Genomic DNA, 18,144 nt, shown 5'->3' with positions numbered 1-18,144 from the left:
AAATTAAACAAATGCTTGCCCCTTCAACTTATTTTCTAGCAGTGTTTGGATAGTGCAGAAAGTCGCCATAGCCGAGTGGTCACGCGAGAAGTGCATAAGTACACGTGCCCTGATTGACCGAGATTCAAGCCCATGACTGCTAAATACGGTGTTGTTTCTTGTATTCTTATATTGGGAACTCCTCTGGCCGTTTCGGAGTATAAACAAAATCTAAAATTAAACTAAAGAATATTAATGTTAAATTATATGTAAGGTCGGCCGCGGTAGCAGTGTGGAAAAAGCGAGACGATACCGAAGTACAGGCCCTTTGAGTTACCGTCATTCAAGATATTTTGACTACTAAATACTATGAAATTTCTGTATCTCCCTGTCTCAAACTTCTCTGACTGTATATGACCGGTACTAAATAAATGCAAAATCCCGCTTAGTTTTGATCTGTGTGTTATTTTTATCAAGGTCAAAGAGCAAGTCATCAATTACAGGAGTGACGTAATTACTTTTATTTATAATTATTATAAATTTATTTTATATCCATCCTTATGTAATAAGGATGGATATAAAGATATTTATATCCGTCCTTATGTAATAAAAATTACATAAGGACGGATATAAAATAAAAAAGTGAAAAATAGAAACGTGTAATATCTATACATTTTTCTTTCCAAATTTGAAATGTTAAATGAAATTTAATACCATTAAACTATTTTTTGTATGTCGGAGTATTATATGAAACGGGTGTAAGCTGGTTAAGATAGTATTTTATTTGTGTCAACTTAAAATGAAACTATTATTTTAATATAGAATGCAGAAAGAGAGAGGATGTAAATGCAGCATTAGAATCGGCGCTTGATGCCAGCACTAAAGAAGCACTAACCACTTCATATGAACCTCTAATAATTTGTCTAATTCTTTCTTAAATTTATTTAAACTACCCTCTGGCTGAAAACACATTTCCGCGCATTCATCCTAAAACTATCCTTCTTTAATAGCCACCAAACAAAGTCGCCTGGAAATCTGCTGACTGGCCCCCATCCCTACCACGAGGAAGCGGACCACGTTCTGTACAAAATTAAAACATGGATTTTTGGGTCTCCCGTCACAACTATGAGACTGCATTAGAGGGGAGATGGATAGACAAGTATACAAAAAAAAAAAAAAAAAAAAAAAAAAATGCGTTAGGATACAATAAAAAAGGAAGAACTTCGATAGGAGATAAGGGGGGTTATATAAATATAAAAATATAAAGAATAAAAATTTGGATTTTTTTTATATCTCGATAAGAAGTGCATAAACTTTATTTTAGATTTATATTCATAATTTTTTTAGATTCTTACGGGGTAACAGGACTCGACTAATTTCTGTAGAATACACAGAAATCGGAGACCACGTTTCTAACGTATGTTGCAATATAACCTCAGTGGTTCATTTATTCGTAAATAACCATTAAGATTTATCTACAAATAAATCGTGAAGAATTATTCCGAATGAAAGATCATTGTGAACAGGAATGGAAATAATGGAGGCACGTGGATCTAGTTTCAGAGCTATTGTGACCGCTTATACTGGAAGTTGGGAACAATGAAGAGTCCCCTAGTTCTGAAAAGCCAGTACTAGATTTTTATTAAACTGAACTACAGAGAATAACGTTATATGCAAATAACTAATGCCATCTAATTTTGACATAGATCGAGTGGCCACTTCATTAGGTACGCGGATCTAACAAGTATTTCCTTTAGCTATCAGAACAACCACCATTATTCCGTGGACTAAATAAAGTGCTGCCATGCATTTTTTCCACAGGAATGCCAGCACATGCAGACTCAATTGCCTTCCGCAATTGCCTCAGATTGCACGTTCCAGTTCAGCCCATAGACGTTGAGCTGGGTTGAAATCCGGCAATGAAGTATGGCGTAGTTACCGTTAATATTTCTGAATCCTTGGCAAAACTAACCGTTCAGACTCCGCCTTACAATTTGAGGGATCCAATTTGAGGGAACGCAGTTTCCTCAAATCAAAGCAGCCTCACAATTTGAGGGAACGCAGTTTCGGTTAACTGTTTGTTAACCGAAACTGCGTTCAGTTCGAGTTCTGATCAGCTATTTCTCTTCACCTTTCTCTTACTATTTTATGGCAGTTTCGTGGTCGAATTTCCGTCCGTCAAGTTGGCTTTTTTTTTTTTTTTTTTTTTTTTTTAATCAAATGAAACGCTGTTTCAAGACAGATCGCTTTACCTTAAGGCCGGACCTGTATCCGTGACATAACCATTATCCTGCTGGAAGTAACTGTTGCCAGATGTATAAACTAAGGGATGCACTTGGTATGTAACAATGTTTAAGTAGGACGTATCCTTCAGATGTTGATCCATCAGTCACCGGGAGAACTGCTAGTTAATTCCAGTCTCTGACACGAAGTGGTGGACAGCTTACCATCGCGCGCGCGCGCGAGAGAGAGAGAGAGAGATCCTCAAGAGGATGGGGGAGACCTTTAGTAAGGTGGAAGGGGAAAAGTACTTGTGAGATTCGGAGTAACAGAAGAAAATGTGAAGGCCCAAGGTAGGGAAGGTATCCCACAGGCGCATCTGGCAAATATATACTGTATTGTTTCTTATATTTTTAAATGATATCGAGAGAAAAAGGAACCTCGACCACATATGGGACCTTAAAGAAATGGTGGACTGGAATGTAGCGGATGGAATTGAGAGCAGAAACTACAACGAAAAATTGGCAATGTTCACAGGACTGAGTTCACTGATTCGTGCTGCTGCTGTCGCCATACATGCTCTCTGGTTGGGGGTTGTAATGCACTAGAGCCCGATTTAAATTAACCCCAAATCCAAACAAAGAGCGTGCTTCTGTCAGTCTACGAAAAGAGGGGTAGACAGCCCAACATTAATTCTTATGCCCAGGCCCTGCGCATGTTTGCTTGTTTTCAGCTGACAGAATAGAACCCGGTAGGATAATCTGCTGCGATCCGATGCATTGTGTATTCCGTATTCTACTTCGCGCATTGCTGTTGTACTGCGCTGTCATTTGGTCGATTGTAACCATCTGCTAGACTGCACAACTCTTTTCATCTTCTGCAATTTGGGGGATCCATGGCCATGTGCCAAAAAGCAAGCTGTCTTGCGACATAAGACTCCTATTTTCTTGTAGTTGGAACATTCTCACTAAATTCTAGGCACTGCTGTGCATAAACATTCCAACAGGTTGGTACCCATAATATTTTCACTAGCATATTGACTTCGACTATATACTGCGCTTAACGTTGGTTAATTTTTCGATGTGGTATTCTCAATAATTGGTGCATCTGTACAGAAAAAGGCTACAAAAGCCTTTGTTAAATTAAAATTAAGTTTTTTTATTTTTTTTTTATTACGTCTTGGAGATGGGAACCTTAGTTCTTTTATTATTAACGTAAATAAAAAATAAAATAACTCGTGTAATTAAATTGATAAAAATTAGCCAGTCTCATTTGTGTATCGTGGCATCTATAATTTCACTATAATCCAATTCGCTGATAACGTCATTTTCAATCGACTAAATAGTCAAGTTGTTAATCCAACAAAGAGCAAACTAAAGTGCTACAAAACCTCATGCTGCAAAGCGAATCACCTCGAGTTTTTCATCCTGCACTGAAAATAAAAGCCAATTGCTACCTGAAGAGAAATACATATATTCCTAGTTATTATTATTATTAGCCATATGTGCAAGGAAGCCTGAGGCTTATGCTGCACCAGCCAAAAAAAAAAAAAAAAAAAAATTCTGAACTACCCCGAGAGAGCGAGAGAAAAGGGATTCACCAAGGAAGAGAAGAATGATGATGTCCAGCTCAGGAGCCTGGGTGTGCCAAGCCCATACTCACCAGATGTGAGCCCTGGGGTTAACGTGTCATCCATCAGGCCTTTTCTATGCTTATTGGCACCTCATCATAAGTAACACAATTAGAGTAGAATGACAATCCATTGATGAAATATTCCCGAAATATGGGAACATCATTGGTTACCCACCGATGAGGTGACAATAAGCACCGAAATGGGCATATAGGGAGTGAAATGGATTAAACATAGCAGGACCCAGACAACCTATTGTGAAGCAAATCACCCCATGAAATAGGTCCATTTTGTAGCAAACTTTAGGCTATAAACAGAAGTAGGGCTTTTGCCAATTCATGTACGATAGGGCTAATATTTTTTTGTGTGGAGCTTTTTCTCCAAAATTATTTCTGTTTTAAATCGCTAGACTAATCACACAGCTCGCTTACAAAGAATTATCGAAAATATATCTTGTTTCTTATATTTCTAAATGATATCGATGAGGGAATAGGGGTAAGCTGTCGGAATTTGCCGATTTACTTAAAGGTTGGGTGGGTGTTGAAGAATCAGAACCAGGCCATGAAAAAGGTCATCAGTTTCATTCTGATTTTCTTGAGGGAAGTAGTAATGTTTCAAGTGGCTTGCTAACAGTCGGGCCCATTGAAAAATGAACCTTGTCATGTGATTCTGAAAGCGCTTTCAGAAAAACACAGTTAACGCAAAAACGAAATTTCTATACATATACATAGAAGTTTATCTACACTGATGTTTAATCCTAGTTGGATATTATAAACTTAATAAATAAAAGTGGTTTAGAATTAATAATATAAACCGTGTTCTTTCATCCATTCATTCAAATAACCATATTAAAACTGTAGTTGTTGTAATGCCTTAAAAATTTTCGAACATTTGTTAGGCATTTCGATTTTTGTCCAATTAATGCATGAAATAATATAAGCAATACTCACCGCTGCATTTAATTCCTAAGGATCTGTCGCACTTCGTATAATTTTGTTGATGATTCCAGTTGCACTGTTGTAGTCGCTGCTCGTGACCTAAACACGAAAACATCCCTTGGACACTTTGATAACGCAAACTTGAAGCTTGAGACAAGATTCCAAAGTAGGAAGAATAAGTCATGAAACCCATTTCACGACAAGCCACGTGGGCAAGCGAAATTATTTGATGCCGAAACTGCGAAGAGGATTCGGAATTATAGCAAACCCGACGGAAGTCTTGGGCAAATGGTACTCTTAGTTCCAAAGCTCCATTTGAATTTACAGGATTCACGGGTACCAGGCGAGCTTCCACTGTCAAATTAGAATATTCACATCATTATTATTTGAAGCACTATTACAGTTGAGTAAAAAAAAAAAAAAAAATTCAACCCCCTTCCCCAGTGCATTCATTTTTAAGCATAACTTACTGACATGAGATCTGGCAAAGATTTACATTAATTTTCATACACGTTAATGGAATGTCCTGTTTTTCCCTCCGGAAACTCGTTGCTCGCATTTGTGCTGGACATAACTATTTCCACTTACAGACGCGGCTATTTGAATGTTCAATGTTGCCTTTTTTATTTTAGCTACCAGTGTTTATTCAGCTATTCTGTTGGCAACGTTAAACCTATATCGCATATTGGCACCAGATGCAACCCGAGCGAAGGTAGTCATTGTGAACCTGCACTGTTGCAATGATGCTTCTGACCCTGGTGTTATTGTAATAAGCGTAATCGGTGTTGGTTGTGTACCTTACATGGGGGGCGGTGTTTGAAAAGTTTTTATCCCAAGGTAGATCGCAAAGGTTTTCGTGAAAGACAATATTGCCAGGCTGTGCTCACAGAAAATTTCAGGTTTGTAACTATATTCGTCTGCTTTACAGAGGGCGTTGAAGTGTGAAGGGTAAATGAAGATGGCGACTGTTAAAATGAAGCACCGTGCAGTTATTGAGTACCTTAATTTAAAAGGAATATCGCGGAAATAAATTCATGAAGACATGCAGAAAACATTAGGAGAATCGGAATCTTGTCCTTCATAAGCCACGGTCAAAAACTGGGTCTCATTGATTTAAGCGTGGACAAATAATGTTGAAAATGCATCCCGCAGTGGGAGGCTTGTTACTGTTTCGACACCTTGCAAATGTAGACGCCATTCATGACGTGATCATGCAAGATCACAGAATAACATTGAAGCACATTGAGACAATATTCAACATCTCCCATGAGTAAAGCCCACAGTATCGTTTTCTAATGCTTTAGAAAATAAGGTTTCTTCAAGGTGGGTCACTAAAAGCACTGAGTCTGAAGGCAGATCAGAAGCGTAAAAGAGGTGTTGTCATGAGATTGTGCAGCATTTTAAAGTTAATGAAGCTCATTATTAGGGTCACTATGGACGAAACGTGGGCGCACGATTTCGATACCAAAACAAAAGAACAATCGAAACATCCCTCTTCTCTCCCCCAAAGTCAGCTGGAAAAGTTATAGCATTCGTCTTCTAGGATGCGGGAGTGATTATGGTTGATTTCCTGTAACGAGGTGCTACTTCAATGCCGAGTATTATTCTAACCTATTGAGACATTTTCGAGAGGAATTGAAGTTTAAGGGCCTCGGGAAATTTGCCAAAAGAGTCATCTTGCATCTAGACAATGCACCGGCGCCCAAAGCGTTTTTGATTCGGGCAACATTGCGTGATGGTGGGTTCGAGCTATTATAGAATCCGCCCTACTCATCGAATTTGGCTCCGTTGGACTATTTTCTATTTCCAAATCTCAAGAAAGACTTGAAAGGACAAATTCGACATGATAATGCCGCAATGGATACAGTAAACTGGTTTGAGTCAATTTTCTGAATTTAATTTGAGCTGTTTACGAAAGCTAGTTGATCGTGCCAGAAAGTATTGACTGAAGGGAAGGAGGGGGGGGGGGAACTACGTTGAAAAATAAGTGGGTTTTCACAACTTCCCAGCATTTCCTCAATGAGAGGCTATAAACTTTAACCTTCCCTCATATATGCCCTTGCCAGTAGTACCGTTGGTATATCACCTCCCGCACCTCGGGTTTAAATCCTCTCAACTGTACAAGGAAAAAAAGTCCACTGGAGTTTTTTCAAAATGTAGCCAAATTAGTCGGTCTCGAGTACGAGTTAAGTTAAGAAATTCCTTCCTTAAGGAAGGAATTTCTAACGTAATCTTCAATTGAAACTATAAGTAGCCAATCTTGGTAAGGATCTCCCCCGTCGGTTTTCTTTTTTTATTTTTTAGACTACCGACGGTAGTCTTAAAAAAAGGGGGGGGGGGAACTAAGCAGGGGTGTACTGTAGGGCGTTCGGGGATCCTTTCGCGAGTCCCTTGTTAAAAAAAAAAATTAGTTTGATAAAATTTAAGACTGAAAACCGGGGTTACCGTTAACTGAAATTATTCTCGACGAAAAAAAAAAAAAATTGTTAAACTGGCAGCGCACTTCCAAAACTTAGACACATAAAATACAGTGATCGTTCATTCATTGGCTTGGTATACTGTTAATCACTGTCATATGCATCTCATTATTTGGCTTAAAAAATAATGAGTGATAGTTGCCGTTTTAATGATTAAGATTATTTAAAACTAGTTAGCCTAACATTCAGTTTAGTTCTGAATAGATTGAAGAAGTTTGAATAGGGGAATTCGTTACTTGGGAGGAAGAAAGAGAGACGGACTTGAAACCGTGGGGGGGGGGGCGTTGGACCAGGTGATCTTTCGATTGGATGAATCGTCCCTACATATTCACCAGAAAGTTCTGCATTAAAAGAACATTTTGGTGGAAGAAACAGAATAGATCCTATGAAACAGTCGGCTTGTAAATTGAAGCCTTGCAAAAGTAAAAAAAAAAAAAGGTTATTTTGCTTTCTTTTATTAGTTCGAGATGTTTACTTAAAAACATTTGCTTTTTTTTAACTTTGTGTCCACCATGCATTTTGAGTCATCGTTTGGTCGCTGGCAATAGCTATTTTTTATAATATTATATTGTGCAAGTAGCATAGTTACTTTGTTGTCATTATGCATGTGTAGCTCTTACCTGTTCATGAAGTAGCCAAAATGCATGCGCAAGGACAACAAAAGTTGTCCTTGCGCATGCATAAAATGTCCTTGGGCATTTTACGAAGAGAGCCAGCTGGCAACCTCAGAAACCTTTGTTTTCGTAGTCTTGTTTACCTAATACAAGATGCACAATTTATAGTTTAGATGAAGGATGTAGATACTTCATCTAATATTGAGAAGCCAGAAATCAGTGGTTTCATTTTTTCCACTTTGGAGCATGTTGGTGTAAGATGTCGCAAATATACCATTAATTCAAAGTCACATTTAAATCAAGTTTGAGTAGCTACAGTGACATGATCGTATAAGTTCAGTACGTGCGAACAGCGAAGGTCATCATTCAAAGTAGCGAAAATAAGGTCACACCGTACTCTTCATGAATCACAGATAAGTGAAGAAACGATGTCGAAAGTCAGCTCTTGACTTGGCTGACCTTTTGATTATTAATTATGAATTCAATAATTTATGCGCTCTGTCATGCTTATAAACTGCAGCTGCATCGGTGTCTGTTGAACTAAATCAAAGGCCGTACCTTGATAGATTAAAAATGGCAAAGCTTTAATTCATGCAAGATGCAGTGCCTGCTGGACTACTGAAGATCAACAGAAGTAAACGTATTCTGAAAACTTAAAAAAAAGAGCCGAACAGGAGTTAAAGATCAAAACCAGCTGCTTCGAAAGAGGAATAAGATGCTAATTCTGTAAAGTTATCAGATTCGCTCGAATGCAAAGCTTGGGCACCTTATAATGTGGGATTATAAATATTTATATCAGGTTTTTTTTTTTTTAATTAAAAAAAAATAACTGCTAAATTAAAAGTAAAGAAACTGTACACAACCCAACCAGAAATATTCGGCACCACCTTTGAAAAAGCGTGAGTTTTAATGAAAGTAATAATAATTCCAGCATTACCAAGGTCTTGTAGTTTCCGGATTTCTGTTACCTTCTTGTAAGATGCCACTATCTGAGTTGGTTGCACTGTAGCCAGGGGCAGATTTAAAAATGGGCAGAGCAGGCAAGTGCCTATGGGTCACCTTACTGGGACATGCGAAAGCTGGAACAATGCGGCCGGTTGGTCCAACACTAGTGGGCATCCAAACCTTCCATTTTAATCTCGGATATAAATATATTTTTTGGGACTTTAATTTTTACTGCCTTTCACAGTGCCATTTATTCTTGCAGTATTCTTTTTAATTCAAAATTTTTGGGCCACATTTGGAAACAGTTGTTTTTTGACTGAAGCAAAGGGATGATGCCTTTCCAAATTTAGGAGATGGGATTCGTACACTGTTTTTAGGACATTGATTTTGCTACAGTGGGGGGGATTCCGAAGAGTTAGGTTGGCTTTCATGATTGCTTTAGATCACGTGGGTCCATTCGAAATTCTCCGGTGGGGGGGGGGGGGTTTATAGTTTCACTGAAGGGTTATTACTGAAGTAAAAGTACTGCGGAAGCATCATTTGTGGACATAGCTATAATGCCAAAATTAATTATACCATAAATCAACATCCAACAATTCATATTTTGAAACATCAGTTGTCTCACTCTTGCTTCATTCATGGATATATTCTTGCTTCGATAAAAGTTTACCTTCAGCAGTAGGTAACTAGGCACCCCCAGTTACGAGTTCCATCAAATACCAAAAAGGCAGTCCTCGTGGTAGCACAGTTTCTATAATCAAAGTCCTCCTCACCCTGGATAGAAAAGACTCGAGTTCGAATCCTGTCAATGACGAGAGGAATTCTTATGGGCCTTTTTCATAACGTGGCCGAGTTAGTTGGTCTCAGGCGAGGGTAGCATGGGTTTTTTTTTTTTTTTTTTTAATCCTAGAAATCGAGTTTGTCCAGTAAATACGAACGGTCAGAGCAGTCATTCCACAATTTACAGACATAATATATACAAAGCAATCTGGCGTCAGTTGCTGATGCGTCTAAAACCCAACAACATACCAAAAGGCACAAACCAATTAAATCCTTAAAAATTTGGATATGAATGGTTTCAAACTAAGGAAAATGTAACTAATGCAGAAGAACACTGGTCAACAGTGAAATTCAACTGAGTTGGCGACCCATAAGGTACCGAAATTCAGACGAATAGCGCGCCACAGCGATATCTTCATAACACAAAGCCTGTCTGCTGTTATGAAGTATGCGGATGAACGTTATCTTCTTGCAATAGCGTTACAGGCAGCACAATTTGATTGAAATATCTGATGGCAGGCTGAACAATCAGTCCACATACGGCCTGAAATATGGATAAGTGGTGTACGTCTACCATAGATGATACCACCACGACATTGTTACATTAGACAAGAACGTCGAGGGGAGGGGAAGATATTCCTGTAATTGGAGTTTACGTCCCCTACGGAAAAAGACGAGCCACTCTGGTGAGGCACTGCTTCTCAAAGCCGTGCCTGTTTTTGCAGGTCACTGGTTCACATGGGTAAACAACTGTTTGAAACTTGGCAGCACATGATGTATGTTGTTGTTGTTGTTATTTGGTTTTTAGGAGCATTTACAACTAAGGCCATATTGCTCCGGGGATATGCGGTGGTCATTCCCTGACTTTTCCGCAGCCTCCGTATTTGGTGGTCACGGGCTCAAACCCCGGTCTAATCAAGAAGCGTGTGCTACGCACTGCTGCTCCTGCCTACGGAGGCGCCAGCACATGATGTATGAATGTGAACAGTACGAAGACTTTCATTACATACTGATGACTAAAATCATTTACCTCTCCCGGAATCGGGAACATAGTGTAAATGGAGGAAGAGTACAAAGCATTTAGTAAATTCGCACAAGACTTATTTGGGAGAAGAACTCAAATTGCCCTCCAATGCAGTGATGCCGACCAAGATGACGCGATGATGAAACCACCTGACGCGACGACCAACCCTTAGTTACTCAAGGAGATAAACGAATCCAACCCTTGGGACTCCATCGGATGCGCACGACAAAATACCCGATAATGCAAAACCTTAAAACACCAAAGAATTAGATAAACTACTGAGCAACAAAAAGGCATCCCGCCAGAATTGATATATCCTCAATTGACAACATAAATGAAACTAGACAAATTATTTACCTGGACTTGACATCACCAAGGAAATCAGCGCATTGGCAGGTCATTGCAGTACAGTGTATTGAAACACTTTACTCCCCACTTTTTCATCTTATGGAGTAAACCACCATTGTAATATGGTAACATTTGCCCTTTGGTTTCCTTACTCTAAACTACTCCCTCCCCTCCCTCAATCTCTAAATCCCACTCACTAACTTTTTTGTTTTAACCATAGGTCCTTGCCCGTAATCTTCGGAAACTAGGCAGCAGGACCTGCCAGAGTACCACTGCGATCCCTCTACTGCCTGACCCGCCTCCCCGTGGCTAAAGATAGGCAACGGCTAAATGATCAGAGGAACAACATAGCACGACACTACGCAACATTAACATGCATTCAAACTTTTTGAAACCTCTGGCCTTCACAGAGTACTGTGACACCCAAACAGAGTACACAACGCGGAGATGGAGGAAACCCCTAGGGCCGTTAGACAATGAACACTTTATTCTCTTTGTTCACCCATCTCTGCCCAGGTGTTGACTGCTTCCTGGTGGCTTAGTAGTTCGTATAACGTTAGACAGTAATACTTGGTGGATACATACCTGTTCATCCATCTTAAACAGAACAGATACGCTGAACAGCACGGATAGCCATTATTGCATCCATTGACTTCGAAATCTGCGCCATTCTCGGCGACAGTGCGTGGGGTGTGGCAGTAATGGTATACCTTGAGCTGGTCATCTCGCCCCCGTCTAGCATCATGTAAAAGAAGCGACACGTTTGTGTAGATATAGCGGTGCCACTAGTTTTCTGTAGTGCCTACTATTACGAATGGGTTACGCAATGCCATAAATCGGATCAGGCAACCTCTACACCCTGTGTGTCTGATGTTGTGGGCCAGCCAGAGCAGTTTGTCCGCATGGGTTCACCTGGCCCAGTCCGCGATCTTAGGGAGATCCCAAAATTTTAGTTGACAGCTAAGCTGGCTATCCGACGATTGTCCGAAGGACAGATACTTTGAAGGGATGCTTAGCCAGAAAATGCATTTCATTTTGATGTTTCCAAAAATCACAAGAAATTATGTTTATAAAATTATCATGCCTGTCCGGACTCCTTGGTTCTCTCTCAACGGGTGGGTTCCTGAATGAAACTGCTTACGGACACCCTGCATAAAAGGCCAGACGTACGCAAGGGTGCAGTAGTACAATCGTTTGAGCTCACTATGGTTCGAGTCCACGTGATTGCCAAATACAGTTAATGATTATATGACAAAACAGCTAACAAATCTCTGCCCTACATGGTCATGTCGAAATATAAAGAACTTAATATTGTAGTATCAAAGTTCTGTCTATTGTTATTACTACAAGAATAATGTTTATTAGAAATTTTTGTAAAAAGATTTCTATTGTGTTACAAATATTAATTACGAAAAAGAGGAACCCCTCATTCGGTGTGTGTTTGGTGGTCTCCAATGGGTTATAGTTCGTTCAATTACATCAAAGAATGCAAAAAGGAGAGTTTAAATAGTCAAGGTAAACACATTAATGTCGTTAATTCTTTTGACAAGGAAGCACTAAATAGAGTTCCAAGTATACTAATCAAACAAGCAACAAAAAGTGAAAGTGTCACTAAGAGGTGTTTGGAAACAATCACTAAAAAAATTAGGAGCAAAGGGAAAGACAACAGGAATCCCAGTTTTAAATCTCCGAAAATGTGAACTAAAACAAGTCGTGGCGTATATTCTTGTGTATAAATTCCATCGAGAGGTTAAGGCAAACTGTCCAGTACATTTGCATAATGTGAAAATAGTTCCAACGATACCTAAATCAATTTCAGTTCTGAAAGATAAAATAAATTTTACTTTTAAAAAGAAGCTCTTTGAGAAATTCTTCACGAAATCGGATTTTCGTGGAAAAAAAAATCTTGAAGCAAAAAAAAAAAAAAAGTTTTAAATAAAAAAAAAAAAAAACTTACTTAAAAGGTTGTTTTCCCTTGCAAAAAAAGAAGACGCGAATCACTAATCTGTATTCTACTTTATCCATTGTGACACGGAGGTATGTATAATATTATACACCTTCCATATTTAAAATATTTTCCTCCATAGAAAATATTAAAAACTGTATAATTATCTTTAAATTATCGGCATTGTCATTTTTGTAAGCGTGTATTAATTTTTCAGTATTCCCATTAAATTCATTTTCATTTTTAAAAAAATATATTAATTATTTTTAGTATTTCACAATATACTTCTGTTCGATGATTAATTTCAGCAATAAGTTAATCACAAAACACTTACAGTATTAGCAAAAACTATTGCTGATACTGCAACAGGACCTAGAAAAGCTGGGCGCATAAGTGGCAACTGAAATTTAACATTGACAAATGCAAAGTACTGCATATGGGTAGAAGTAACCCCCAGAGAAATGCACGAACTGTGCGGTACTACACCCAGGGTGGTAGAGAATTAAAAAGTTGTTGTAGGGGTAATTGTGCAGTCAAATAGGAAGTTTTCTGAGCAATGCAGACAAGCTGCTAAAGCAGGTCATGGAGTCAATGATATACAAGAATTTTGCTGATAGGGATAAGGATGTGATTATCCCTTTGTATAAGGCAATGGTCAGGCCGCACCTTGAGTACTGCGTACAGGTCTGGAGGCCTCATTTTAGGAAGGATGGAGGGTTGCTAAAACGAGTACGGAGAAGGGCAACAAGATTGGTGAGGGTGAACGAAGGGATCCTCTTACCAAGAAAGGCTTAAGATTGCAGCATCTAGAGACCAGGCACCTGCAAGGTGATCTGACTGAGGTGTTTATAAGGCCTTGAATGGGTTGAGCAGGCTCCAGAGGCGGATTTAACGGCGGGCGCACCGGGCGAGCGCCCTGGGCCCCGACTTCTGAAGGGCCCACGCAAAACCCCAACTTTATACGCAAAACCCCAACAAATTAGTTGAACATAGCCAGACTTCAATTTCTCACAGAGATTCAAGGAAACTCCCGCAATCAGGAGTCAACTTTACTTCAAGAAGAGGCCACATACGTAGCCTTAACACGCTACGCCCAGGCTGTTTTCAATTGTAGAAGAGCAAGACTTGCGGAACTCAGGGCAGAACAGAATAACGTGCAACCCCTGCGATCCCCTACTGGGATAGGATAATGCAATTTACCCTGGGTGCAGGATACTCACAGGAGCACCTGCTCCTGTAATTTTCAACTCCCTTCTCCATCCTCTTCCTTAGAGTAGACTGCCTTCCCTCTTTGGTCCACTCCAACTACTGTTCCCCACATTTTACCTCCGTCACCACCAAATACGGAGGATGCGGAAAGGTCAGGGAATGACCACCGCATATCCCCGGAGCAATATGGCCTTAATTGCTAATGCTCCTAAAAACCAAACAACAACAACATTTGACCTCTTCTTCCTCTCTTACCCCCCCCCCATATGCTCTCTTATCTTTTTATTTTTTTTCACTCTTCATTTTTTTATTTATTATTTTTTAATTTTATTTATTTTTATTTATTTTATTATTATTTTTTTATGGCTTCTGTCAGGAAGCTCAGGCAACCTTGGCAGAGGCAGCCAGAGTATAATGGGCAGCCTGGCTCACCTCCCAGTGGTTGTGGCGGGCAACTTGGAGTCCCAGTAGGGGACTCGCGGCCAAGCAGCCAGACAACAACAGAACAAAGCACAATACCACATTAACCAGACATTACACTTTTTTTCTGGCTGTGCAGTAGTTCTGCATTTCATCACAGAGTTATATATGGTGTAGATGTGGGAAACCACCGGTGGCGCCTGAACCTAATGCCACTATGAACATAATAGTTCAACTATTAGTTCAAAACTTTGTGATTATTATTATGCTATTATTATATTCAAATTTTATTGGAAATAAAACATTAATAGTACATAATATTTATTTATTTTAAAAAAATGGTTAACATGTATTTTTATTTTCCCTGTCTCTCTTTTTTTTTTAAGGGGCCCAATATTTTCTTCTACGCCCGGGGCCTCAAACGACCTTAATCCGCTCCTGGCAGGCTCAATGCTATTGGGATTCTACTTCTTGCTCAGATTACAAACCTGAGGTGGCATAACTTCAAAATGAGGAAAGACAGTTGTAGAATAGATATGCGGAAATTTGCCTTTAACCAGCGAGTGGTTGATTGCTAGAACAAACTTCCATTTGTCGTTGTGGGAGTTAGTTAGCTTAATTAAATTCAAGGAACAACTGGACAAACTTTTAGAGCAAATGGATGTGGGAAAAGGTTTTTTTTTTTTTTTTTTTTATGGCTGATGCTATTTAAGCTTGCTTTCTTGCATCATATACCTCTGCTATTTCTTTTCCACATAAAGAAACTTCATGATAAGTTGCGTCATCATACAATTCACTTTTTTTTATCTTTGGATTTTGTTTCTTCCGTTAAAAATTTTGCTTCATTTTCTATAGTTTCAAAATCATTTCTTATATCTAAAATAAATTCATTCAATGGTTTTATATATCTATTTTAGAGTCCTGGAGAGAACTGCTTCTTCCATTTAACATTTATAATATTCTGTCCAGTGTTAATAATGCAGTTTCGTATTCGTAAATTTTTATGGCTGGTTTCGAACTTTAATCGGAGAAATAGATTTTTTACTTTCACAGGTAGATAAATTAATTAAAGCTTGCTGAATTTGTTTAAACCCTCTTAATACCAACAGCGTCTTCACTAGTTGACCATTTTGTTAAGTTATTTTTTTAAATAAAACACAGTACTCGCGGACCTCAGTCAGCCCTCTGACACCTACGGGTTCGAAAACCTCACTTTAAGAAACACTGTTTTACGGAATAAAGATCGAAATGTCAGTTTTCCACCTACAATATCAGCGTCGATGTAGGGATTGGCATTCTGATGAAGTAAAACTGGTAAACTGCAGCCATTATCAACCCACTGCAGGATGGAAGCCTCCTCAACGATTCATGTTGAGGGAAATGGACCATAATCTGCCACTCTGGTCCAGCGCCGGTTGGCAGATCGACCGTATTTAGCAGCCAGGGGCTTGAACCCCGGTCTACTCAAGGAGCGTGTGCTACCGCACTCCTGCCCATGGCCACTCGGCTTCTGATGAAGTAGCTTATTTTTACTCTCAATATATTTCACTCAAACAACATTACGTCAAGGCTATTGCCACACGTAAGCGGGAAACATGGAAGGAGTCTGTTCACAGTGCAGGTAATCTTTGCTGTTTTATTTATAAGATAGCTCGTAATAAGATTCAATCTTTAGATGTATACGGCACTGTGAAGGAAGATTTCCTGGGGACTACTGATTGGATGAATACAGTTAATGTTATTATTGACAGGCTATTCCCGGTGGATTATCTAACTACTGATTCTGTTGTACATTCAAATATTCGAGTTGAAAATTCGCTTTATACCACCAATATCTAGACATAATAATTTACCATTGATGAGTTAATCTCTGTTGCTGAAAAGATTAATGTTAAGAAATGTCCAGGGATAGACCTTGTTGAAAATATTTATTTTGCGATTTTTCAAATGCGTCAAAATTGCTGCTTTTGCTTTTCAATAAATGTCTCCAAGAAGGTCTCTTTCCTGATATGTGGAAAATTGCGCTTTTAAAACTGATTAAAAAACCAGATAAACCGGCATTAAATCCTAGATCTTATAGGCCTATTGCACTTTTGCCAAATCTTGGGAAGTTGCTATAGCGTCTAATGGCTCTGCGTGTTAATGATCTTCTTCAGTCGAAAAATATGGTGTCTAACCGATATGGGTTCCGCGTAGGAAAGTCCTGTGAAAATTTGTTCGCAGCATTGAGAGTTCAACATCAAAGTACACGTTAGCTACCTTTGTTGATTTCGAGGGCGCTTTTGACTCTCTATGGTGGCAAAGTGCTCTGGAACGGTTAGGATCAGCTGGATGTTTTCAGCAACTATACCACCTGTTCACGAGCTATTTCAGTAAGCGTCATATTTTAGTGAAGTATAAATTTCAGGAGGTGTCTAGAGAATTTTCACGAGGGTGTTTCCCCAGGGGGGTCTATCTTGGGCCTCTTATATGGAATACAGTGTTACAGGATTGGATTTCCCGTTGTTTTAGTAGTACTAAAATTATCGCCTATGCTGACGATCTTACTATCTTAATTCATGTTTCATCTAGATCTGCTATCGAAAGTAATGCCAATGATGTTCTACATAATTTATTTCAATGGATAGTGGATAATACAAATTGACAATAAGTTCATCTAAGACTAAAATGATGATGATCGTTGGATCACATTTAAACCCTCAACGACCCCCCCCCCCCTAGTGAAGATTAATAATAACAGGATTCCACTTGTCTCTGAAACTAAATTACTTGGGATTACAATAGACGAAACTTAATTTTGTCTCTCATTTAAATAACGTAACAACAAAGATCAGAAGATTCACTGGTGCTATTGTAAAAATTTCTCTTTCAGATTGGGGACTTTCTAGACGTACGATGAGAATCTATTATAACGGCGTATTCTTTCCTAGGGCCACTTATGCTGCAGATGTACTGTTTCACAAGGTTAAGTTATACTGCATTATTATATATGTTAACATATATTATTATATATGTTAAGATCTTGTCTTACTGTTTCAAACTTCTTCACTACAGGTTCTTGCAGGTGTATTGCCGTTGGACCTTCATGTAACTTAGAGGTCTTTGTTATAGGTTAAAAAAACAAAATATCAACTGAATTTATGGGTTTGGTTCTGAATATTTATTCAGATGTTAAGCAAGAACGTAATCGTTTATGAAATGAAATGATAAATCTGTGGCAGACCCGCTGGCATACGTCATCTCTCACTAGGACTTTTTTCTCTGAGGTGACCTTTTGTGTAAAGCAGAAACCAGTTTGGTTCTCTTTAGACTTATATACACCCTTCTTCTTAACGGGACATGGATCTCTTAACGAAAAACTGTCGTTTTGGTCTTTCTAGGATGGAAGCTTGTCAATGCAGAGAAAATTAACATTGGAGCCATATTTTATTTTATTGTCCGCTATATAATGACTTTAGAGATGTTTCTGGGTTGTCAGTTTCTAAACTCTCTCATGGGCCTGAAACTTTGCTGGTGGGAGACAAGAATTATGTTGCTCTTCAGCAGTTTGTGCCTGATGTTTTCACAAGAAGAATTATACGGCTACGGATAATGCTACTCCTTTGGCTGGTGGAG

General features: G+C 38.9%; 1 protein-coding gene across 1 annotated transcript in view; it reads right to left on the bottom strand.

Moving 5' to 3' along the window:
* The window catches only part of LOC150089002 (uncharacterized), a 56,761-nt gene that overhangs the window by 34,296 nt on the left and 4,321 nt on the right, over positions 1-18,144 (bottom strand). Inside the window, exon 3 of the mRNA XM_090370376.1 lies at positions 4,780-5,121. Coding sequence (XP_090226502.1) covers positions 4,780-5,121 — 342 coding nt within the window. The remainder of the gene's footprint in view (positions 1-4,779; positions 5,122-18,144) is intronic.

Source organism: Mastigoproctus giganteus, chromosome 3 (genome assembly GCF_048544385.1).
Source record: "Mastigoproctus giganteus isolate SK-2022 chromosome 3, ASM4854438v1, whole genome shotgun sequence".
NCBI classification, from domain to species: Eukaryota; Metazoa; Arthropoda; class Arachnida; order Uropygi; family Thelyphonidae; genus Mastigoproctus; species Mastigoproctus giganteus.
Note: the sequence above shows the minus strand (reverse complement) of the source record. Positions and strands in the feature narration are given on the sequence as shown.